At 57.0% G+C, this 24,101-nt stretch overlaps 1 protein-coding gene across 1 annotated transcript in view; it reads left to right on the forward strand.

Moving 5' to 3' along the window:
- Nucleotides 1–223: 223 nt before the first annotated feature.
- LOC119096527 (uncharacterized) overlaps nucleotides 224–24,101 on the forward strand; it is a 43,388-nt gene continuing 19,510 nt past the window's right edge. The window contains exons 1-3 of the mRNA XM_037219437.1: nucleotides 224–516; nucleotides 10,797–10,911; nucleotides 21,367–21,425. Coding sequence (XP_037075332.1) covers nucleotides 435–516; nucleotides 10,797–10,911; nucleotides 21,367–21,425 — 256 coding nt within the window. The 5' untranslated portion in view covers nucleotides 224–434. The remainder of the gene's footprint in view (nucleotides 517–10,796; nucleotides 10,912–21,366; nucleotides 21,426–24,101) is intronic.

The following is a 24,101-nucleotide window of genomic DNA, read 5'->3' on the forward strand; positions in this document are numbered from 1 at the left end:
AGCAAAGTTTTCAACAGTAAACGTGGTAACGTGACTACAAACACCTCGGATTTTCTCACTCGCTGCCATTTCACTCCCCTTGACATTCACGAGCCGGCTCAGACAGCTGTTCCGTCCCGCTGAGGCCCTCCCCCGCCGCGCCGCTCCCCCAGCTCTCGGTGCCTCCTCACCGGTCGATGACGTCACTGCCGGTGACGTCAGACCGACGGCGGCGGGCCGGCGCAGCCTTGGCGACCAGTCGGCGCGCGTCCAACGACGAGGCAGGTCATGAGCGGCGCACTGAGCGCCGTTGACCGCGAGCGAGCCGCGCACGAGACGTGAGCGTACCGTGAACGCGCCGTGAGTGAGCCGTGAGTGTGCCGTGAGTGTTCCGTGAGTGGACCGTGGGCGGGCGAGGTCCTGCGCCGGCCGGGGCCGGCCGTGACGTTGCGGCGATGAGTGTGCGCGATGCGAATCGGCGAGGGCTCGTCTGGCTGAGTGTGTGGTCTTTCCTGCTGGCCGGGGATGTAGCGCAAGGTGAGGAAGGGGGAGTTCGATGCGGGCGGCAGCTGGGGCCACACTTGACACGCCAGGTGCGGGCGGTCCCGACCGCGCCTGACGGTGGTGACTGATTTTCGTGATCCTTGGCTTGCATGTGCACCCGCAGACAGGAGCGTGGTGTACAGGAACACGGCAGGCAGGAACACCGGTCCCGACTCAATGCAGTGTTCTCGTGCTTTTCGTGAGAAAGCAGGGTGCCGGTACTACAGAATGTGCCACAGATGTTGACTTCCTCTACGGCGCCTTGCGTCAGCGAAAAACGAAAGCCTGGCTTTTCTCGGGTTTTTTGCGGCACGGTGTTGGCGTCGTGAATCCCATTGTGGCTCTTCTCCGCGACACGAAAGAAAGGGTCCTGCTGGCTAGATCCAAGCATGGTCCAGGGAAAGTATTACATCACAACGCATTGCGGGCCTCATGCCACCTCATGCGTCTCCAGCGTTAGCCAAGGCGAAGGTACTCGGAGACGTTGGCCATTGGCTAACGATCTGATGCGTCCGTGTTACGATACGCCTCACGGATCCTTTCGCTGACGGCCATGGACGCACTGCGCCGCGCCCATCAGCCTTGTCGCTACCTTGGGCCTCCTGGCCAGCCGGCTCGGGCCTCCTGACGCGTCTGCAGATGGCGGTCACAGCGGAACCACAATCGGCTTATGTTGCCTCCGCGCGTTGGGAACCACAACCGTTGAAATCCGACGTTGGATGGGCTCAGAGACTGGTCGAGGTTCTTTATTCCAACGTGGTGATGTCACCATAAGAATCACAGGAGAGGTTCAGTCTTTTGGTAGCAGCTTGTTGCATGAGGATTATGAACAAACACCATCCGCCTCACGCATCGTGGTATGACTTGTCTCGTCCCTCGCGGCCGCAAGGAAGTCCACCAGCACGCCGAAGCATCAGCCGACCCGCAAATGGCACCATCACGGTTGAGTGTCTACGCCTGACGCTCTGGGCGGTGATTTCGCTTCATTAGAGGTCGTTCCGCACGTCGGAACGTCGGCACACGTGCCCTCGGGCGACAACGGGACCCGGAGCGCGCGTCGTCCCCGCGCGTCGTGCCGCCATGGTGCTGCGTTCCGCTGCGCGATTGCAGTCGCCAGGTGACTGCACAAAGTGAATCGAAGCAGGGCGCTAGCACCAAAGCCGCCAGCGCACGCTGCGCGACGAGAATCTGCTGACGCCGATTACGGCCAATGCGTCTGTGGTGCTTTGTGCCAGAAGCAGACAGTGGAAAGCGTCCTCACTTCGGTCTCTAGAGGTGTCCGTTGTGACCAGCATCATTAGTGTCAAGCCGCTTGAAAAAGTCCACAGACCCGGAACTGTAGGGTTGTTAGCTCAGCAGTTTAGGCATTCATTGTAGAGTGGACACATCATCAGCAGTCGTTCAATAAACAGAGACAACGAAAACCGGGCTTCCATTCCGCTTCCTGCCGTGATGGTCCCGTAAAAACGCGCCGGACGAGCCGGAATAACGGCGTCCATGAATCCTGCGCGGCCGCGTCAGGCCGGGGCTCCATTTGCCGCCGCAGTTACGACCACGCAGCACGCTCTCCGCTGCCCGGGCCGGCAGCCGCGTTTTTCCGTCGCCAGCTGTATGATCGGCCGCGCCCGTGCCGCCGCCGCCGCCACCACCGCCACCGGCGCCGCCGCCACCGCCGCCGCCCGCGCGCTATAAGCCGCCAGCGCGCGTCTGAATACTGGCCGATTTGGGTCAGAGAAACGAACCGTTAGCGCGCGGCCGGCCGCCGCAGGTTCCGCCGGCCGGACGGGGGCGCGCCGGCCACGGTGACCTATGCAGATGACCGTCCACCTCGAGTCCAGCCAGCCTTTCAGCCGTGGCCGCCGGCGCGGCGCCACGACACGTCGGTTGCTCCGTAATTTGGGGGCAATCTCGTCGCTGTCGGAGATGGTTTATCGACCATTGTTCCGGTGCGATCCGTGGGATCCTGTTATTGATCTTCCTCGCCGGGGAAGGCCAATTTTCTCGACCCATGGCCGGCCTGGCGCCGGTTACGGGCGGCATGGGGCCTGGGTCAGACGAAATTCTTCCCCTCGGATAAGGACGCAAAGAGGCATGCAGTTTATCCGCAACAAAAAGAAAGCCACCTGAGAGATACAGATACGTTCGGGCCTACCGATGTCTATCGATGCACGACCCAGGTAAATTGGGCGAGAAAGTCTCAACAGTCAGTTGCCAACTACCTGCGCTGTTATCCCAACCCATTGTGACCTTCTCGTATAAAGATAGAATCACCATGAAGTGGTGTCGCCTGCGAATACTGCGAAGAGCTTTATTGCTTGCATCCTACCGGTACGATCACTTATTAGCCTCTTTCCGGACCTGGCTGCACGCCAGGTCCGGCCAAGCCGGTTTCGGCGGGTGCGAGGGCTCGTGATGCTGGCAATCATGCCGTCCTACACTCGCTGGTTGGTGTCCTTATACGGCATGGGACGTGACCCGGTGGGGCGCGTGCCGGCTACATCCCGGAAGTGTGTGGACAACGCTGGTTACCGCAGTCGGAATGTGTGACGGTGCGCTGGAGTCTGCCTCCGTGCAAGGGCGCTGCCGTATGATTACTGCACCGTTTACTCTAGTTTCATGGCATCCTTGCACGTGAATATTAAGATCGAGGAGTTATCAGTTCACAGTGTCCAAGAGATCATCTCAATCGACGCTGTAAGAACGCCAGACGGTGGCCACTCACCCAGATGAAAAAGTCTCCAGGCATTTGACCTCTGTCGCGGCGGAAACCTTGCAGCAATATCGGCCAGATCTGCCCCCAGAAACCGTCTGGGACCGTTCAGCAATCTTTTCCGTGACCGACAACACTCCTCCGACCGGCGCCATGTCGCAGCAGCAGGCTGAGGGTCCGACAAAAACCGGAATTCAGCCACTTCACCCCGCGTCTGAAACCACACCGTGTGCAAGGCGTCGCCGTCCACCTGCTGGCAGTCTCAATGAGACGGCGTTCATCGTGCGTTTGGTTTAGCATCATGTTGGTGTAAGGGTGGTGCTCTTTGCCGCAGTTTCTATGCATGGGTGTGTTGTTCACACGGTTTCCTGCTGGGGAGACGTCGCCTTACGAGCAGGGTCGACAGCCCTCCAACCTCTCGTAAGACAGAGTCGGCGAGCATATTATTTTGTTCACTATGAATTTTTTTGGAAGGCTCCAAAACCTATGGCGTGTCTGCTGTACTATTTGGTCAGCGGCGGTGACGCGGTCAGGAAATCCAGCCATGACCACCAACGTGATGTAATCATCGGGAGCAGGCACCAGCTATGAAGGATCGGGTGTGGTCCGGAGTGATCGTGTCACAGGAGGCCTCTGTCACGAATGAAAGAAGGCCTCGATCATGTTGGGACCTTGGGAAAAAGGAATTCCAACCCAGTGCAGCAGACATATTAGTCATAGAGCTAAATTGTATGGTTTCAAGGGCTCTTCAGCGGAATGACCTTGCTCCGACTAAAAGAAGGTCCAAATGATGTTGATTGCAGATCCACGTAGGGTAAGGGACGAGACCGTAATAACGTGAGGGTTTTGAGTGATGGAGAACCAAGATACGGCAGGGTGTCCCACCTCCTAATACTGAGTCCTTGTTGCGTTATGATTTCTCCTGTACTGCAGGACTGTTGGGTGGCTGATATCCGCGTTACTGCAGGGCACCCTCATGATAGCGGATATCGTTCTAATTGGTAAGGCAGGGAGTTGGCTCTCTTTGGGCTAACAGCAGGCCCTCTTTTGACTAACTGGAAGGTTTCCTCCCATGATTGGGAGCAGGTATCTGCCGCCGCTGTCGCAGCCTTGTTCTGATCGAGGGAAAGCCCGGTCATAGAGGGTATCTCTATACTCACATGGATACATACCTTATATAGACATATTTCATATCTATGTGAGATGGTTTTGTGGGGCTATATAGACACTGGTACCGTGGGATCTTACCCGTGCTTCAGAGCGTTTTCACATTCGTCCCCAAGGCGGGAATACAGCATTCACCTGTACTATAGATAAGTGATTGATAACTTTGTATGTTAGAAAAGTGGCTAAATTCACCGTTTTTGGTGTTTCTTACAAATTGGCAACGCCACAGCGCTAAAAAAAAGTACCACGCACATGCGTCTCAAAAATGTGATATCATGACATTCTATACGGGATATTCATGCTCAGATATATCCGTCCCTTGAGGTCTTCCACGACCCCCCCCCCTCCCTCCCCACCCTCTTTTGGTATATTGGTCTAGCAAAAATTATTCAGCGGAGACCATGCAAAGCATGTCTGTTCACCCACCGATAGGTTCGTGACGTCACCTATGGTTTACCGTCCTTGGGCCCGTCCCGTTATAGGCTTGCCACGGCTTTCCGAGCCCATCGCATTGCTTCTGGCCAGGCAGCAGTCAGTCACGTGACCACCCGTTGCCGGACGCCGGACCGTCGTCATGGCTACCTGGCGTGCAGCAAGGGCACATGCGCCCTGTTCCGCTTCGGCTGCCGTGCCCCAGTTGCACGCGCCGCCGCCGGGAAGGCCCGCGGCCGCCGCCGACTGCCCGGAAGTCCACCGCCGGTCACGTGGTCTGGAAACGCGGGAAACGGCGGGTTGTTCCGGCTGGCCGCGCCCGAGGCCTTCATTGTCTCATGCCTTGGCTTGACTGGACTTCGTCAGACCGATAGGCGGTGCTTGCATTCCAGCGGATGGTTTCTAGGCCAGGATCACATGCGGGTTTGTTGACTGTGGGGCTTGGCGGTGCCAACTCGAGGGCCAGGCAAGCCTCAGTGAATGGAAGTTATCCAGATTCAACGCTTATCATCTGTTGTCGGTCGCTCTGATTGTACGGACGTACATCCTTTGTCAGCCTGAAGATGTGCTCCGGTCAGTCTTACAATCCACTGCGATCAAGACGCCAACAAATTAGCTGCACTGCAAGGTGCCAGATCTAATACATTCACCGAACGGTTTTTAGTGCGCCAAGTGCTGCTCATTGGCTTGTGGAGTGCCTGGCCGCCAGCGGGGGGCGCCCATCACGGGTCAGTGGTGGTGCGCCGCCCACCCACGCTCCACACGAGTCACGTGACCGCCCGCGCCGCGCGCCACCGCCGTCACGTGACCGCCCGCAGCCCAACCATTTCTAGGTCAGAGGTCATCGGGGTCAGTGGAGCCGCGCGCCGGGGCGTCCGGCCACGAGCAGGCCACCGACCCGGCGCGTCGCTGCAGCGAAAGTTGACGAATGAGGCTTATCGCGTGCCGCCGGCAGCTGCCGCCGCGCCACTGCGGCGCCCCGAGGGTCAGCTGTTCTGGCTCGCCCAGCCGCCGTGTCGATGCGATTCGGGCTCGTGCGCCGGCTGTCGCGGGGGAAAGGTTATGTTTCCACCTTGCTGGGGGCGAACGCCAGATGGAGGGCTTCGCAGCAGCTGGGTGTGAAGCGGGCAGGGGTTGTTTGTTTTTGTGGCGGCGACCGTGTCGGCGTTGCGAAGCCGGTCCCCGCTCCTGCCGTGGCGACATCCGGTGACTTCTGGACCGGACTGGACTCAATGCGGTGGGAGTGAAAAAGGGTGACGAGCGTGTCAGCACAGACACGTGAGTGACGGGCTATCAAAGCGACGTGACTCCTTTCAAAGGGCGTGTCTAAAGGAGGGGCATTGTCGCGTGCGGAGAAAGAGAGTGCAGCAGCACACCAGCTGAGTGTGAGACGTGAACGACTGAATGCATTGTTTGTTCACATCGTGCGTCGGGAGCAGTTCGTTCTCTAAGCCTTGTCACCCTACCTTGCCAACATCTGGTTGTCTGTTTGGCGCCGGCGGGCGTGTTACCGCACCAGCTGCAGCAGTGGCGTGTGTCTGCGGCCTGCAGGGCATGAGCCTTGGTTCTGGCCGCTGCCCCGGTGCTCCTGATGTTTTAATTTAGGTTTGAGAATGAGGTCATAAAACGTGCGGGGCCTTTGGCTTTCCGGAACGTTACCATTTCACGCTATCTTGGGCTGTCCATGACGGCTTATTGGAAAGGAGTTATTTTATCAAAGACCCCTTGTACATAAACCTCGGTTTTTGCGTTATGCTTGCTGCAGCGAACGTTTTGGAGCGATTGCATTAGAATGCCCGAGCATGTCCTGCAGCGATTACCACTGGTCACTCTCAACCTCTCTCTGGGATATGGCTGGGTGTGTCTATAGCACATTTTAACAGCGGGCACACAAATAAGCTGTCAGAACTGTTCATAACTGCTGGGAGGTCCCGAAATATATGCACCAAGAGCGGCGGCCCGATGCCTTCTTCGGACTGGGCGTGTCTACTTCAGCGGTGGTTAATATGGTTACATTACGCTGCTCTTGCTAAATGGCAGCGAGAAGGCTATTCTATGGTAACACTGCTGCTCCAGCTAAATGGCATGTGAGTGGGCTGAAATAGGCACGCCCTGTGTATGATATGGCACGGACGTGGCTGGTGCGGTAGGACGCAGCTGTTTCGCTGCCGAATCATGTGCGTACCTGCCTTTGAGCATGGACGGGAACGAAGAGTGTAGGATATCCCTTTATGAATTTTTCATGGCTTTGCTGTCGGTGACGCATACCACCGTTCTCAATAAAATTAAGGGGAATATGAGGCCGACTTTCATGAAGTCAGCATTTAAGTGCACACTGGCGTGACCGGATTATACGTATTTTATTCGGACTGCGAAGTCAATATTTGTCACCTTCAGTTTGAAATGATTATTTTTGGCGGAGCTCTCCTATTGGACTCCGAATGCAGTCTTTTTTATTGAACAAATTCTCTATTTCCAACCACCTACAGTTAAATTTCAGCAAACTTTGCAACCAAGATGAATTAATGATGTATTGTATGATGACACAGTAAGATTTTAGGAAGCAGAATGTCGATAACGTTTTTTGCAATCCAATGACGCCATTGCAATCCAGTGAAATCCTGCACACTAAGCTTTTGACGCCACCAAACAGATCATCTACCATGTACTGCAGCGGACTTGCTCTAGGGCCTTCCCAAAATCAGTTCTGTGACTGGATTTGGGCTCAAGTACACTGGTGGTGGCTTGTCATGTTTGGAAGTGGTTTTGGGCTCTTATTCAAGGTTTTGAAAGACATTCCAAAATGACTGCCTCAGTGTGTGCCCCTGCGTAGCACCTACGCACACACGCATACTCTTATGCACCTTCTGCCATGTGCAGTGAAAAGTATCCTCGGGAAGCCTTTGTGGAGGTTGGATGTTAAGGTGTCTAAGGTGGCACTCCCCCTTTTGACAAATGCATTATTGAATGTTTTTTTAGTCATTTTGCATCCGCTAAAGACAGCCGGTGTCATCTTCTTCGCTGCGCGACCCATGACAGTTGTCTGGGGATTCCTGGCTCTTGCCAACGGCTGCTGCAGCAATAATTTTTGTAGAAGTCAAGAATTCCGGCTGCATGCTATGTTAACGAAGCCTCCATAAGACTACGGTCCAGTAGCACATTTTTGGCAGCTAACATTTCGCATCTGGGCAAAAGCTTTCATTTTTTGTGCATGCATGTCTGCTAACAACTGTTCGATTTCTTCTCTGCTTGCTCATACAAGCACCATCCATTTTATAGTGGTCACGTGGCAGCATCTGCGAGGCGTTGCAAATCGCCCGTTTTCCTCATCTGATAGTGTCACGGATAAGTCAGTCTGTCAAGCGTTTCACGCTTTCTTACACCGCTTTGGGACAATTACCTCTGTGAAAATCGCGAGCCCGCGTGTATCTACAAAGTATAATGGATTTCGGTCGCCTGGAAACTGCGCCGAAGCGAAGGCGTTTCCGGCCCTACTCTGCAGCTGCCCCTCAGAGTTGCCCGTCACTGTCGCAGAACCACCACACAGGCCAGACCAACGCATTAGCCCGAGTCCGAGTCTCTGCCAGTCCGAGAGAGCAACCCAAGATGCTTGCCAGCAATCCCAGCCAGTGGCTGAGGTCACCCAGCCGAAGCGACGTGATGACCCGATGATCGGTCAGTGTCGGAGTCGATCCGGGGTCCCGACCCGAGGCCACAGAGCCAGACCGGGCGGCTCGGCGGCTCCACAGCCATCAGTCTCCCATGAGTGGGCCGCCACGCCGCCTTGTTACGCGTGTTCCCGCGACAGGGAAACCGACGCACGCGCCACCGAGCCGGGTCCTGGGAGTCGAGCCGCGCCGCCGAGCCGGGTCCTGGGAGTCGAGCCGCGCCGCCGAGCCGGGGCCTGGGAGTCGAGCCGCGCCGCCGAGCCGGGTCCTGGGAGTCGAGCCGCGCCACCGAGCCAGGTCCTGGGAGTCGAGCCGCGCCACCGAGCCGGGTCCTGGGAGTCGAGCCGCGCCACCGAGCCGGGTCCTGGGAGTCGAGCTGCGCCGCCGAGCCGGGTCCTGGGAGTCGAGCCGCGTCGCCGAGCCGGGTCCTGGGAGTCGAGCCGCGCCGCCGAGCCGGGTCCTGGGAGTCGAGCCGCGCCGCCGAGCCGGGTCCTGGGAGTCGAGCCGCGCCGCCGAGCCGGGTCCTGGGAGTCGAGCCGCGCCGCCGAGCCGGGTCCTGGGAGTCGAGCCGCGCCACCGAGCCGGTTCCTGGGAGTCGAGCCGTGCTCGGCGGAGAAGAAAGCGCCGCCTTCACACCCAAGATGGCTGGCTGGCGCCGCGCGCCCGCCGCCCGCAATGCCGACAGGAAGCCGCCGGTCGACGCGGTCAAGAGGGATTTCTTTTTGTTGAAAGCGCCGCCGGTGCCAAGAGGCGACCACGCGGAGAAACGGGCCGGCATCTGCGGTGGTCGGGGTCGGCGGCGACGGCCGCCCACCACGACGGCGGCCGCACAGCCGCCTCCGAGAGATTCGACAGCCCGCGGTCAGGGACATGGCTCACAGCTGTGTAGCAGCTGCCAGATGCGATACAGTGCGTCGCAGCTGCGTTGCTATTAGCGCGCATTACTGAATAAGGCATGCTCAGAATCGTGTGACTTTAGTGCCGCATAAAAAGGTAGAAGATTCCGTCTTTTCCTCACTTGCTGTTGGCTTTATTTTCTTGATGCTAGAAATGGCCGGTGCGTGGTGCTCCTGAATCATCTGTAGATGCCAGAAGGCAGAGAACCCGCAACCGAGAACATTGACTCTTGAGTGGTGGGACGCCACGTTCTTTATGCACTATGCCAATGCTGCTTCTTCAGATGGTCGTCCCGTGACGCCATGGCAGGCACAGAGCGTGACGTACCCCACAATCGGCACCAACCAACGTCCTAGTGCACACCGTTGACACACGGATACAACCATGCGCCTCCAGCCAACTTCTGGGCATCGGACAGCTCGTCGGACAGAGCCCACCGCCTCTGAGATGGCGCTCCGGAGCTGCGGGCCCGCCCGGGGACCCGGACCGCTCGTGGCTCCTCAAAGACCGCCGAGGACTAGCCGCGCGACAGATGCGTCGGCTAACGGCTGGGCTCCCGGCAGCCATGTGTTCGATTAATGGATATGCAGCACAGGCGCTGTGGCGGCTAATGCGCCGGCCTCCTCGCGCCGGGGCAGCTGTTCCAGCGCCAAGCCGATGCCTCCAGAAGGCGGGCGCCGTAGCCATGTCGAGCAGTCAAACGGCAGTCGAACGACAACTTTTGCGTCTGCCGCCGCCTGCCTATACTTCAGAACTTTCCCGAGTGTAACATCAACTGGGTCAGCTAAGTGCGGCTGGGTGAGAGCGCCCACCGGGTCAGCTATCTGTCTGCCGCACCATTGGCGACAAGAGATATACTGTCTATTTGACGGGTGTGTGTGCTCGGCAGGGTGTGTCCGCATCCGGCGGTCAGAGGTATGCTGTCTATTTGACGGGTGTGTGTGCTCGGCAGGTGTGTGTCCGCATCCGGCGGTCAGACGTATGCCGTCTGTTTGACGGGCACGTGTGCTCCGCAGGTGCGTGTCCGCATCCGGCGGTCAGACGTATGCCGTCTGTTTGACGGGCACGTGTGCTCCGCAGGTGCGTGTCCGCATCCGGCGGTCAGAGGTATGCTGTCTATTTGACGGGCGCGTGTGCCCCGCAGGTGCGTGTCCGCATCCGGCGGTCAGAAGTATGCCGTTTGTTTGACGGGCGCGTGTGCTCCGCAGGTGCGTGTCCGCATCCGGCGGTCAGAGGTATGCTGTCTATTTGACGGGTGTGTGTGCTCGGCAGGTGTGTGTCCGCATCCGGCGGTCAGACGTATGCCGTCTGTTTGACGGGCGCGTGTGCTCCGCAGGTGCGTGTCCGCATCCGGCGGTCAGAGGCGTGCCGTCTGTTTGACGGGCGCGTGTGCTCCGCAGGTGCGTGTCCGCATCCGGCGGCCAACCTGAACAGTCGGGTCGAGCTGAGCTCCGAGGACCTGGCTGAGAACACCATCGCCACGTACCAGTGTGACGCCGGCTTCCTGCAGCTCGGGTAAGTGCGTCACGGCTGGCACGACCTCCGCCTGCCCCCTCCCCCCGCGCTCCGTCTTCACACCTCACCGCTCGGCATCCAGTTCAGTGTTGTGGAGACCGGTCACCCTGTTGACATCGGGTGCACCCGTGTCGCGGGCTAGCATTCAGTGTGGCTTTATGGTGGTAGTTTAGCAGTTTGCGCTCGGTCTCTGCTCCTCAGGTTGGCATTGCAGACTTCGTGAAATATATTTTGTGGTGCCTACAAGAGGAAAAAGAGGACAGCTTTGATTTATGTTAGACTAGAACTATGATGGTTGGTATGACTATGAAAGGCTATGCTTTTTGGAACACCTGTCATCACCGAAACTAGCACCGCGTGTGCAGTTTGTCAAAAGTCGTCGTACTGGGATAACTAGGCTCATCAGTACCTTTGTTATGCCCATGGAGACACTTGTACATATGGACACCATGCATACAATACAAGAAGTGCCCCTTTCGGTTGTTTTGGGATAGTCAAGTACTGCAACCTCGGTTGGGAGATAAAGCTCGCGTTTGAAGGTAGCGGTGCAGTGCAGTGTATCCCTCCGTTTATCACATTGATACAATTCTAAAACGAGGTAAGTACTAAGCGATCTTGCCTATTTCCTTCCCTTGAGCGTTCATACCTGCCCATAATCCATGAGACCGCCAGCGTTCACAGCTTCCAGACCCCGTGATGTTGAGTGCCCGATGTGACCTTGCATTTCGCCTGCTCTGGAGCGAGATCGCTATCAGTGGGTCCGAGCAGCAGCTAGCGTGATTTGCAGTGCAATACACAGTAAAAAACGACTGCCGTCCACCTCACGAACTTGGAAAGTGGTCACTTTTATCTGCTACTTGCAGACATTCGTTTCTGCTTGAACCCCCGCCGGAAATCCATCAATAACACTGCAATGACATTTGAAAGGGCCTTAATAGTTGCGTGTATTATGAATGGAATGCACTTGATACTGAAATCGTTATTGATTGGCATTGTGGTGGGCGAAAGGTGAGTGTGTGCAACCGTGTTTTATTCATCACCGATGCACCGAGGGGTTTGACCGCACGCAGTCTGACCGGTGTCGGATCTGACAGGAAGTTATGATATCGTTCTTCAAATACATAGTCTTCCTAACCAGGCTGTCTAAACTTAATGCAAATTGCAACGCTTATATATGCTTCGTCTAGTATGGAATCCATTTCTTACAGTTAGACAAACGACGTAAAAATTATTGGATTACCTGCCATAGATTGGCTTTAGACTAAAATAAATTTTGGACGCGGATTAAAGGTTTCAGGTGTAAAATCGGCACCAGACTTCAACGTCCACGACTGCTACGCATGACACGTGCTTCTACCGATCTGTGGGTCACCAAAATTAGTTCAGAAAACGCAGATCAAAACAAGGGCCTAAAAGTAAAAGCCACGGCGCATGTCCATGCAAAACGTAAGCTCAATGCACTGCAATGTAGCAAAAACATGGGCTCTGGCACAGAGGGAGGACATGTCTTTCCTCTACTTTTCCAGAACGTGACATTACGTATATGTCGTGGCATGGAAAGGAGCTTTTTCAAAAGCTTTGATGCCCCCTCCACGTCGCCAATATCTCATTCAAGGGCGAATCTGTGGGAGAAAAGGCGCTGTACCATTAACACGACGTCGTCAGTAGTCCTGTCGTTACGCGTCGAGCGCACGCCATGGGAACTGTGACCAGCCCGGTACAAAGTCGCTGCGCCCCACCCCTCATACAGCCTCTCCCGCCCCACTGAATGGCGCGTGCGGCATTATCAGCGCGCCGAGACGTTCCCGGCGCGCCGGCGACCGTGTCGACACGTCACGGCGCCGCGACAGGACCCGTGACGCGTGCCGCCCGGCCGGGAGCGGCCGTGATTCGGAACGGTGCTTAGCCGTGAACCGTGAGTCAGGTGGCGGCCCCCGGCGGCCTCGCGCGGAGGGCCCGCCCACACGGGCGGCCACACCCGTGAATGAACGTCGGCAAGAGCGCCGCCAGGGAGGGCCTGGGGGAAGCCGACTCTGTAGGAATATGCTTGGGTCCCTGGCGTCGAAGACCAATGTATTGTATCAATCATTTTGCACCAAAACAAAGGATTTGGTCTCTTCCCCTCTCCAGTATTAGGAGCCCTGCCCTGGTAGCTGGTTGGCTCCGCAAAGCGCCAATTACTGCGCGCCCCTGCGCCCCTTCACGGTAGCGCTGTGAGGCGACTTTGAGTGGCTATCGTCAAGCTGAACCAGCACAGGCTGGATGTCGTTGGGTTATCAGCGGGTCGGTAGCAGATTTATTTTAGGAATGGGATGTTTTGTGCCTTCGGCAAGCTCAGTGATGGAACCCTGGACTTCAGATCAGAAAAGAGGACGTTCAAAAACTGTGATTTGTGGGCTTTCCAATGAAACCGTGTTCCTGGTGGATGACTGCGGGGGTTCATGACAGTTCGAGTAAACGCGTATTCATCGCACTCTAAGGCTGTACTCACCGCTCGCATGGCATCCTTCGCCACGATCTTTACAACTGGCGGCGGTCCCGACCGCAGTCGGCAGAAGCCCACCGCCGGCGCGTCCCTCGCGGCAGATCCGCTCATGTCAGGGGAGCTTTGCGGGAGACACGAGCGGCCCGCTAATCCGTACAGCACGCCGCTCTGTGACAAAACCCGCTGGTCGGGCTCAGCACGACGGTGGGGAGCGTCATTTGCACCGAGCCAGGCCTTGACCGAGCCGCTGCAGCCCGTCGCCGTGTGCCGGCGCGTCGGTCCGTCGTCCCGTCATGCTACGCGGCCGAAGACGCTGAAAAATGCGCGATGGTCCACCGTCTGTCCGGAGTTTTACGGTGCTGCTGCATTGTCGTGGTATACTCGCATGTGGCCGGTGATGTTTTCGTCGGTGGACTGCTTTGTGCGTTGAGAACGGGTCGTTTATTTCGCATGTGACTACGCAGGTGAAATCCACGGACGGGCCCTTAGTGCGTGTGACTTTTTCCTACGGCCGCAAATTACTGGAGCAAACGTCACGCCTTTCTCCTACCACGCAGCAAACGGTGCACCCTGCGGACCATGTTGGGAGTGGTGCGTGATTCATCAGATATTCAGAGCTGATGAATAATTATCCAATGGAAAGTGGCCTTGGCTGTGTGGAGCAGACCAGCCCGCAAGCAGCGAGCGCGCGTGAACAGCTCTTTTCCTCCAGCTCCTTCAACCCGAGAATGCTGATACCGGCTGATGGGAGAACGGGAGAGCACCGATATGGCCCCAGCAAGTTGCCACGGATCCTAAGGGCGGCACGATGAAACGCAGCAGCAGCACATGCCATTTTGTCCGGAGCCTGGCCGCGTCTGTCAGGACCTTGTTAACCGCTGTATGACATGACCACGTGACTTACCACCGGTGCGTGACGGTGGCACATGCCACTGTGGCCCGGCTGTCAGCAGTCGAGTTAGGCTGGCAGCTTAATGACCGTGACGGACGAATGTCGCCGTGATAACGCCGCCACTTTGAAGCTGTTGCGTAATGTTGCGTGGCGTCCGGCGATGGCTAATGCGCCGGCCTGCGAGCTGTGCTCGGTGTTGACGTGTTATTTCTGTCAGCCGTTAAATGCGGTGCTGCCCATCCATGACAGACGCAACACCGGTGCTTGCAGTCTCAAAGCCATGAAAATCTTGATGAACCACGCAGCTACCTTGATACTGCAGGCTAATCGCCTCTGTTTCTTTCTCCCATGCCCTGCAAGCAAACCAGTCATTTGGAGATTCTCCGAGGCACAAACAGTCTGCTAAATCACACCAATGACCTCGCCGCCGCCACCCTTGCTGGTCGGGAGCATGGCCGCCATGTTTGTCACGCGCGCGCTGACATTGGGACGCCGCGAACAACATGGCTGCTGGCACCGAGCCAAGACAGCTCGTCACGAGGTTGCCGCGCGTCGCACCGCCGCGCGGTGATCTCCGTCGGACAGCGCCGCTGAAGCTGCGGCTGTGGAGTTATACCAGACGGAGCGTGGCCGGCGTCACTCGTCCCCTGAAACGCAGGTCTGCCGGCGCGAACGTCCCGTGCCTGTCGTTACATTTTCCCGGAAATGGGTAATCTCATGGTGGCAGCGCCGAGGAATCTCACGCTGGCCACGCCGACCTCGCCGCACAGTCCAGTGCAAGGCCCCATATACCGCCCGGTGACGACGTGCATGCGCCGCTGGGAACCGGGCCGGCCTCGCTTCCGCCGGCGCGATGACTTCCGACAGCTAGCCTGAGGACGTCCGGTCCGGCCGGGTCCGGCTGGTCCGGTCCGACGGTCCGGTCCGACTGCGCGCCGGTTGTGGTCTGCAGCGGACCGGCTGGCGACGGCCGCGAACGGGTCGTGTGTGCGGGAAGAGCCGGTGGCTGGTCTCAAGCAGTAGTAGACGGACGTGCCCGCAAGTCCCTGGCCGGCATCGGTACAGTAACCTGTGGCTTTAACATTGGGAAAGGCTGTCAAATACCATGATAATCTCAGGACGAATTGGACCAACTGGCTATAACTGAATCTATCACCTTGGTCTAGCCATTTCGAAACGACTTTTCCGACCAAGACCCGGATGCAGCCAAACTTCTAAAATTTGCGGTGAACTATTGGTGCGGTTTTGCGGCCGTTATTGTGCACCCATTACCGTCATCAAGCGTTGCACGTGGCCTGGTCTTAGGGCGTTCCACAGAGCCACTGCTGTGCAGCATGGCCGTAGCCTTCCGGCGCCAGCTCGGCCTCTGGACTCGTGGCGGGCCGCGATGGAGCACGCATGACTGGCGGGGCTGTTCCGCTTCACTGCGGCTGACCTGCTCTGGTTTGGACAGGTCATCAGGGGGAGACGGGACGGCTCGCCTTTTCCTCCCTGCCTCAAGGAAATCCGTAGCTGCCCATAGCTTTTGGGTGAATGCTTCTTCCCGCACTATCCTGTTAAATTATCCTTAAGATTTCCGGCAACTCACCCTGCATCGCTCACCACGACCAGCTGGACCGCGGCGGCGGCGGCTTACGGTCTGCGTTCTCTAAGCCGCTGTCTACGGCCGTGGCTGCCTTTGGACCGCATGACTGATGCTTGTTTTCATCACCAAGGCTGGCTCGTTCGTCTCGCGCGCTCGCGCGTTGCATGGCCCACGCCTGTTTGTTCGGGCGGCGCTGCTCCGGGTGGCTGGGGACGACGCGCGTCAGCGGCTGGGGTCGGCCCGGCCTTGGACCGCCTCACGCAGGCGCCGCCGGCGAGGAAACGGCGCGAGCCACGCCCTGGCGCCGCCCCGCCCGATCCACGCCCGGTCAGCGGGCGTGAGCGCCGGGGTCAGCTGACCGCGGCCGCTTCCGGGACGTCACGGGCCGGTGGGGCGGGGCGGTGAATCCGACCGGTCCCGAGAGGGTTAGCTGAGACCCGCGTGCGTTAGACCGTCGATGAATGGTCGCCGGAGGTTTTAATCGCGCTGGTGGACCGCGGTGAAACATTTGGGTCCCAGGCTCCAGGTGGTTTAATGCTAAAGGCGGCCTGAATTCCTCTGCGATTTTGTCTTTGTCCGTTAGGGACCCAGCAAAAAACGTCGTAAATCCACCCCGACACTAAGGGGCGGCCCGCGACTGTAAACGTGAAGGGTGTTACCAGTGGGCACTGGGTTAAAAAAAGTGCACAAAAAAATGCTGGAGGTCAGACGACAATGAGAGGAGAAAACTCTCGCGGTAGTCAGCTCAGTGCGCTGAGGCAAATCAGTGGGAGATGGCTCGAGAGGGATCTTACCGAGTGCTTACAGCAAGGCACACTTAGTGAGGGTTGACGTGAGCCGAGCTCCTAAACTTAATTGGCGATAGACCAAAGAAGAACAGGTTTCCCCTACGCAAGGAATCTGGGCGGCTTCAGTGGTTTATGGCGACACGTTGGTGATATGGATCAAATATTGATGGCACCGAAAAACGCTGCGAAACCGGTCGCTCCGAAAGCTTCACCAGCGGATGTTCGTCTTGAGGTCGGGTTGTTCTCAACTGTTTTAAATCGCGTTGACCAGAACCAAAGTCTGCTCCGGGAGTCAACACCCTTGTCTTGGGTGGCTGTTGTTCGTCTTTCTACGCCGATATAACCGTGGACTCGTGACACGACTACGGTTTTAGTTGGTCATGCGTATTGTGGTGAAGGGTAGAACTGACAATCAGCCACTGAGCATGCATCAAACTGGTGATCATCGAACTGATTGTAGCTGCTTTCCGGTAATGCACAGCGAGCACGTTCGTTTTAAAGCGTCGATTACATTGCATTCCTCTGTAGGACTAGATCCAGATGAAAGGCGTTTGCAGTGTACGCTCCGCGCGCCTCCTACCCGTAGTCCCTCGCTCACAAGCCGCTCCAGGCAGTGCTTCACTTCGGAAATCCGCTCTCCAGCGGTGTGCCGGGCTGCGACATCGTCCTGACGCGTCAGCTATAAGCCTGATCGATGAGGCTGCTTTTTGCCGGTGCAGGTGACGGGCCGGCTGAAACGGTCGCCCTTTGCCGTGACATTACGATTCTCGCTGATCAGCACCCCGACAGCTGGACCCTGGAAGAGGAGGGTACCGTTACGCCGTCGCCCTAGAAATAGCCTGCGATGACCGCTGGCAGTCCGTGCCATGTGCTGACACTGCGAATGACGCATGCCCGCCAGAATGGCGACGGATGCGTGCTTGCTGACGTCACTTCTGATGCCTGCCTGCTGACCTCATCACGGATATATCTGTTGTTTGCAAACCGGCGCACACCGCCGTAAGAAGTCTCAGCGATATAATTCGTTGTTGTACCGCCTTGCGCAGGTTTGCTACGCTAAGGACTACTTTATATCCTGCTTCACGCCACCGCAGATGGGGCTGCACAGTTTGCCCCTGATCTAAAAGCCAGACATTCCATTCTCGGAATGTGTGTCACCTCCTCGCTGACCGGACTCCACTTCACACCGGCCGCGGCGACTCCCCTGCTCTCCGCCTGCCCGCGCTGCCCCGCTCGCTCCGCCGCGCCACGCGGTCCGGGCGGCGCGGCGGGGCGGCGGCCGCGTCCCGTCGCGTTCCGCTCCGCATCACGGTCCAGATCGCTGTCCGAGGCGGGCCGAGACGGCAGCTGCCGGCCTCGTCCCCTCGGCGCACCGGCCGCATCCGCCGACGCCGGCCCGCCCACTCCGCGCGCGGGAAGAGCGCGCCAGACCGTCTCGAGGCGCGCGGGCGGGGCGCGCGGCGGCAGCTAGGGCGGCGTGACGTCCCGGCGCGAGGCTTTGATGGGAATTTCACGCGTGGAGGACGCGCTTACCGTGGGCTCCGTTTTCCCGGATTGCGACAGCGCGTGTTCTGCAAACCTGCCTTGTTAGAGAGTGAGTGAAGGCGCCCGTTGTGCCCTGGTGGGGAGCATGGCTCACGACAGGCTGCGCCATTCCGCGTATTCTTAGTTTTTGTTAGGCTGCATGGCTATGTGCTGTTATGTTTTCCTACATATTTATTCTTTTAATTTCCGTTCCAATAAACGTACGACAATGTCGATGACGTGATGCGTCCACCACAATGGAAATAGTGCGGCACTCGGGGGAGCTGTAGCTGAGTTCAGGAAATGTTGCCGATCGGGGGCTGTTGGCGACGACCCCATTCAGGACCGTCCCATGCCTTCATCACGCGAACCTCACTTGTGGTTGCTATGCCACTATGTAACGGCATTATGAGTAATGATACGTAATGGCCCGCAGAATTTCTGAAAATGGCCGGCGGAATTTCTGAAAATGGCCGGCGGAATTTCTGAAAATGGCCGGCGGAATTTCTGAAAATGGCACCAACGTGACAGCCCCGAGAGCTTTTTGTACCGAATTATGGTCAGGAAATCTATGTGCGATAAATGGATCATCTATTTAGTTCATGTTCGTCCGTCCAAGGCCACCTGTTGTTGTATAGAACCTTCCTTGAAATGATTCATGTAATATGAACATCAAAGTATGAGCATGCATGCCATTGCCACGCGCCATTGAAGGTCGGGATCACATTGCTCCTTGTCCTTGAGCTTCCTCCGACCATGGGAGAGGCATACCACTGCACTTGGCTGGCAGCCGCGTTCCTGACACGCCTGGCGGGCCCCTCCGTTGAGAGACGGCACTCGCGCGCCACCCAAGCGGGACCCTTTATCAAATCCGCAGTCGCTCTGTGCTGGGGCCAATTCCTGGTCTGGATCCGCTGCTTGTGATGGCTGTCAAGAATGTGTATCTTGTTCTACCTGGTCGTGGCCTGCTGTTTGTCAATGCCATGACTGCAGTCATAAAATGACAGGAAGGCTGAAAACCGATGATGGTATCTGCATCAATTTTTAATTCCGCGGGAATGCTGCATTCGGATGTGACCCGTACTTTTACGCATGACACTATCGTGGGATACTGAGAACCGTGCCATGGATGTTCCTGAAGCATGTAGTCAATCGATTGATTGAATAGGGATGATCCTCCGTTGTAGATGTCCGTGATCTGGGTATCATTTGCGTATCTGGGTATCACCATGTTTTCAACTGGCTTAGCTGCACTTCGCAAATGCTGGTAATCAGCCAGCCTGAGCACTCGGGATTGGCCAGGCTAGATTCCAGCCTTACACGACCTCGGTGCGGTGGCGGCCACCAAACCGCAGCCTCAGACCGGGCCGCAGCCGCTCGAGATCGTTAGCGATTGGCCGGATCCGCCAGCCGAGCTGGTCTCGGAGTGAAACCTGGCGAAACCGGCCAGGCGGGCCGTCCGTGCGCTGGCTCCCACGGCCGCTGCCGCCGCCGCCGCCGGAGGCTCGGCCCCGCGTGAAGCACGCGCGCGGGGGCGGGCGTCACGGCGCTGGGGAGGTGTTCGCCCGTGAGGGCCGAGTGGTGTTTGTCTAACAGGTCGATGTCAGAGGAGGGGTGCAAGGTCGTGCGGGAGATTTGGTGGGACAGTGGGCTGTCAAGGAGAAACGGTGTTCCCTTACCCATAAGGGTATTGAAACAATCGAAAACCTAACAGCTTACCAATGCTGTCACAAATCCCAGCGCTCTGTCGCGTACCATTTGCCTCGCCGGTTTTCTGATCACTCATCACCTGTTCCTGCCTCGCGGTTCGCTGGAAGCGGTTGGAATGTAAAGCCTTAAACACGCCATCAAAAATCCCAACACTCAGTGATTCCAATAATGTTCCGATGTGATTGTGTTGCATGTGCTTAAATATCTGCTGAGAGTTATTTTTTAAATTGGGTCTACATGTTACTTCATCATATGTTTCATTCGCCAGGCTCTGGTAACTGCCCGAGCATTTTGATTGGATGGATTTCTGGGATCAGCATCCACTCTGACCAGTGGTTTTTGCCTGGGCCCTGACCCCACATCCCATAGCGAAATCCCGGATCAACGGCAACATTTGGGGGGCGAAAGCTTAACCTACCGCAGTGTCCAGCACGGCCCGTCCTCTCCTCTAAACTTCGTCTGACCTTTTGGCACAACCGCTTCCATCGGCTGCCGACCATCCCAGCCAGAAGCAAATGGCAAGGGCCTTAAGTCCGCCCACCCTGTAATGAGTGAGCGAATTGGAATGCGGGCTCCCTAACTCAGTTACCGGGATGCACAGTGTTTAACTGTTAGTTGATTTGGCAGATATTGACAGAAATGTGCTGCTCTTGTTCCACCAGAAGGCGGTATTTTGGGCCGCCAGGCTGTTGGAGCCGACGACATCGGCAGTGAGAATTCAGTGTAAAACATTACAGAATGGCATCAACAATAACACTGTTATTAAAACACCTCCATTATCTTCATAACAAACCACGCTGTCTTTAAATGAGCAAATAATGGTTGATGGTTGATGGCATGATGGCTCTTGACAGATGATGGTTGTTAGTTGGTTGATGATATGGCTATGATGATAGGTATGATTATGAAAGACTATGCTGGATGGAACACCTGTCATCACCGAAACTAGCACTGCGGGTCCAGTTGTGGTTCTGAGATAATTAGGCCCATCAGTGCCTCTGTCATGCCCATGCAAAACACTCATGCATATGGACTCCAAAAGATGCATGCAATGACAATAGTGCCCTTTTTAGTCGTTTGGAGATAGTCAAACATTGCAATCACATTGCAAGCACAAGCAATCCCATGTATCAAATGATGTGACTTTAACAATATCACTGCAGTAGAAGACTTAAAGATGAAATACCTGTATCAAAAATCAACGAGAAACGGGTTCAGGAAACAATTCTCGAAATATTTTTTAAGTGAATGTACGTTTGTCGGGAGAACCAAGCACTATTTATGCTGTCTTTCATCTTTGCTCTACCTTCCAACCGCGTCCAACCAAGCGCAGTCACCTAATCGATCGTGTTTCCCGTCTGTCACACCCGAGCCACATCGTGCCCTCCCCTCCCTACCGCCCCTCTCATTCACTGGGACCGTGCGCGGCGTGCCGGCACCCCAGCTGACACCGGTCCCCCTCTGTCGCCAGGGACGCCAGCCGGCTGTGCTCCGCCGACGACACCTGGACGGGCGAGCCCCTCACCTGCGGTGAGTGACCTTGGGGCGGACGACCGGGCCGTCGGAGGCGCTGTGCCCCCGAGGCATGGTCAGCGCCAGGCCGGGCCGGGCCGACCTTGGTCACATCCTGGCGAGGCCCGCCGCGCCGGCCAGCGCCGCCGGCGGCAGGGGATCGGCCCCGTCGCCGCCAGTGAGGCGGACTGACCTTGAGTGAGACGGAAAGCGCTCATATTTGGAGACGATCTGCATTAAATTCGGTGGAGCGGTGATGGCGTTCGTGGTGATTGTTCGCCTTGGCGACATCCGCAGGAGGAGGCCGTTCAGACGACGGAATGGATGGTAGCCATCCGGATTTCAAGGGCTAGGAAATGAACGGGTGATTCCAGGCCGTCATTATAAGCGCATTGTGTCGGAAACAAAGCAGCTAAACGGAGAGCTGTTTATCAAAGTGTCAAGAAGCACTTGCCGGAAGTTTTTGGAAGCTTTCTTGTTGAAGACCTCTAAAAACTTGAAGAAGTCTTTGTTTTGGAAACAGATGCAGAGATGGTGTGGTTAATGTGTATTTTTGCCCTTATTATGAGTAAAAAAGGTGTCGACCATTGCGACCATTGTTAGGGATTCAGGCCTTGTGCGCCGCCATTTTTCCGGTTGGTACAGCTGCGTGCCGCAGCAGGAGTCAGACGATTACCAGTACATGTGGGCTGAAAAACCATCCAGCATGAAACTAATCCAGTTGTCGAGTACAGCGGCTGCGTGAGCACGTAGTTTTACACTGGCGCTTACGCTGCCCGCGCAGTATCTCCGGTTCATGCGAGGTAATGACCGCTGTCATCAACGTCAAGTGAGAGATTAGCACGTTCAATTTTTCGGATTAGCCTGGTTCGAAATGACACGCAGTAACACACAGAGTGGTATGTATTTGGCACGTCTCTTCAGCCAGTCGATTGGGAGCAGCGTGAATGCGCCGACTCTATTTGGCCCTCGGGGCTTGAGCGGGTTTACATAATGGAACACACTAACTGGCCAGATCGTAGACATAGGTCTTACGCATAAGTGCATTGACATATTTCTTGCCTCATAGAATGGTCCATTGCCGGGTGTCAAACGTGTATCGTTGCGGTCGGCTGGGCGACTGGTATTACATAATTGTTGTCGCTACATTCTCCGGCACACATGTGTTTAGTTCAGCTCAGACACATGTAAAATGGGTCCCGTGAGTTCCAAGAGCTCCCATATCAGGGCCTTGGTGGCGTCCGATAATTTGTGACAGGCCTTTTGAAGTTAAACGATTCGATGCTTGATGATTGGCCCCCAGTGAAAAACCCTACCTCCTACCAAAAACAAGATGAATAGACTTGGCATAAGGTCTTCGTTGCTTCTGAGGGGCCACTGTTCCCTCCACCACCCCCAAAGCCCTCTGACTAACATTTAAAAGGCCTAACAACTCTACGAGGCGGGGTGCAGCCAATCATTCCGACGCTCCCACCGGGCCCTTGATCGTCTATCCCAACGAATCTAAGAGCCCCTCGGAACATAAGCGGAGAACACGTGCCCCCTGTCTTCCCCCCCACACCCACACACCCACACACACACCCTACAGACCTGCAAGGCAGACGCAGTAAGACCTGATGATACCTAACCTTAGTCAAAGAACTGAGCTGATCAACGCAGTGCGTTGTGGGCTGCCTCAGACGGCTGCACCGCCGTTGTGGGCTGCCTCAGACGGCTGCACCGCCGTTGTGGGCTGCCTCAGACAGCTGCACCGCCGTTGTGGGCTGCCTCAGATAGCTGCACCGCCGTTGTGGGCTGCCTCAGACGGCTGCACCGCCGTTGTGGGCTGCCTCAGACGGCTGCACCGCCGTTGTGGGCTGCCTCAGACGGCTGCACCGCCGTTGTGGACTGCCTCAGACAGCTGCACCGCCGTTGTGGGCTGCCTCAGACAGCTGCACCGCCGTTGTGGGCTGCCTCAGACGGCTGCACCGCCGTTGTGGGCTGCCTCAGACGGCTGCACCCTGCACCGCCGTTGTGGCTGCCTCAGACGGCCTGCACCGCCGTGTGTGGGCTGCATCAGAGAGGCTGCACCGCCGTTGTTGGGCTGCCCTTCAGACAGCTGCACCGCCGTTGCCCGTCACTGAGGCGACGGTAGCCGCAGATAGAGGGCAGATCCTGATGGCCAGGTCATTTTTACTTCGTGTGACGTATGCTGTGCTTGGGGCGCTGTTTGGCTTCCGGACGCCCGATTCCTAGCCGGAGTCCAAGTTGGGCGCGAACGGGCACGGCACAAAATAATGAATGGGTGAGTCATGTCGCGGCATGTGTTCTCGTCACAGTCCAACAGGCCTACATACAGCCCAGCAGGCCTACACAAAGCCCAGCAGACCTATATCTAGACCAGCAACACGGTCAGGGCGCGCACGCTGCGCGTGACATGGCCGCCGTGCACCTGCTCAGCACTGTGCCGTGATATGGCGCCGCGCACCTGTTCGGCGCGTGCCGTGATATGGCGCCGTGCGCCGGCTCAGCACGTGCCGTGACTGGCATGTGTGCATGCAGTGCGCGGCCAGGACACCGTGCCTATCGCCGAGGATCGCACACGGCGATAACCACAGTGAATGGAGGGGACGTGCCGTGACTGGTCCGCACCCAGGTAGCTAGGCCATCAAGGGCGCACGTACAGAGTGGTTCCCCGGTGGTAGGTGCTACCTC

This window comes from Pollicipes pollicipes, unplaced genomic scaffold (assembly GCF_011947565.3).
Source record: "Pollicipes pollicipes isolate AB1234 unplaced genomic scaffold, Ppol_2.1 Scaffold_4295;HRSCAF=5057_pilon_pilon_pilon, whole genome shotgun sequence".
NCBI lineage: Eukaryota > Metazoa > Arthropoda > Thecostraca > Pollicipedomorpha > Pollicipedidae > Pollicipes > Pollicipes pollicipes.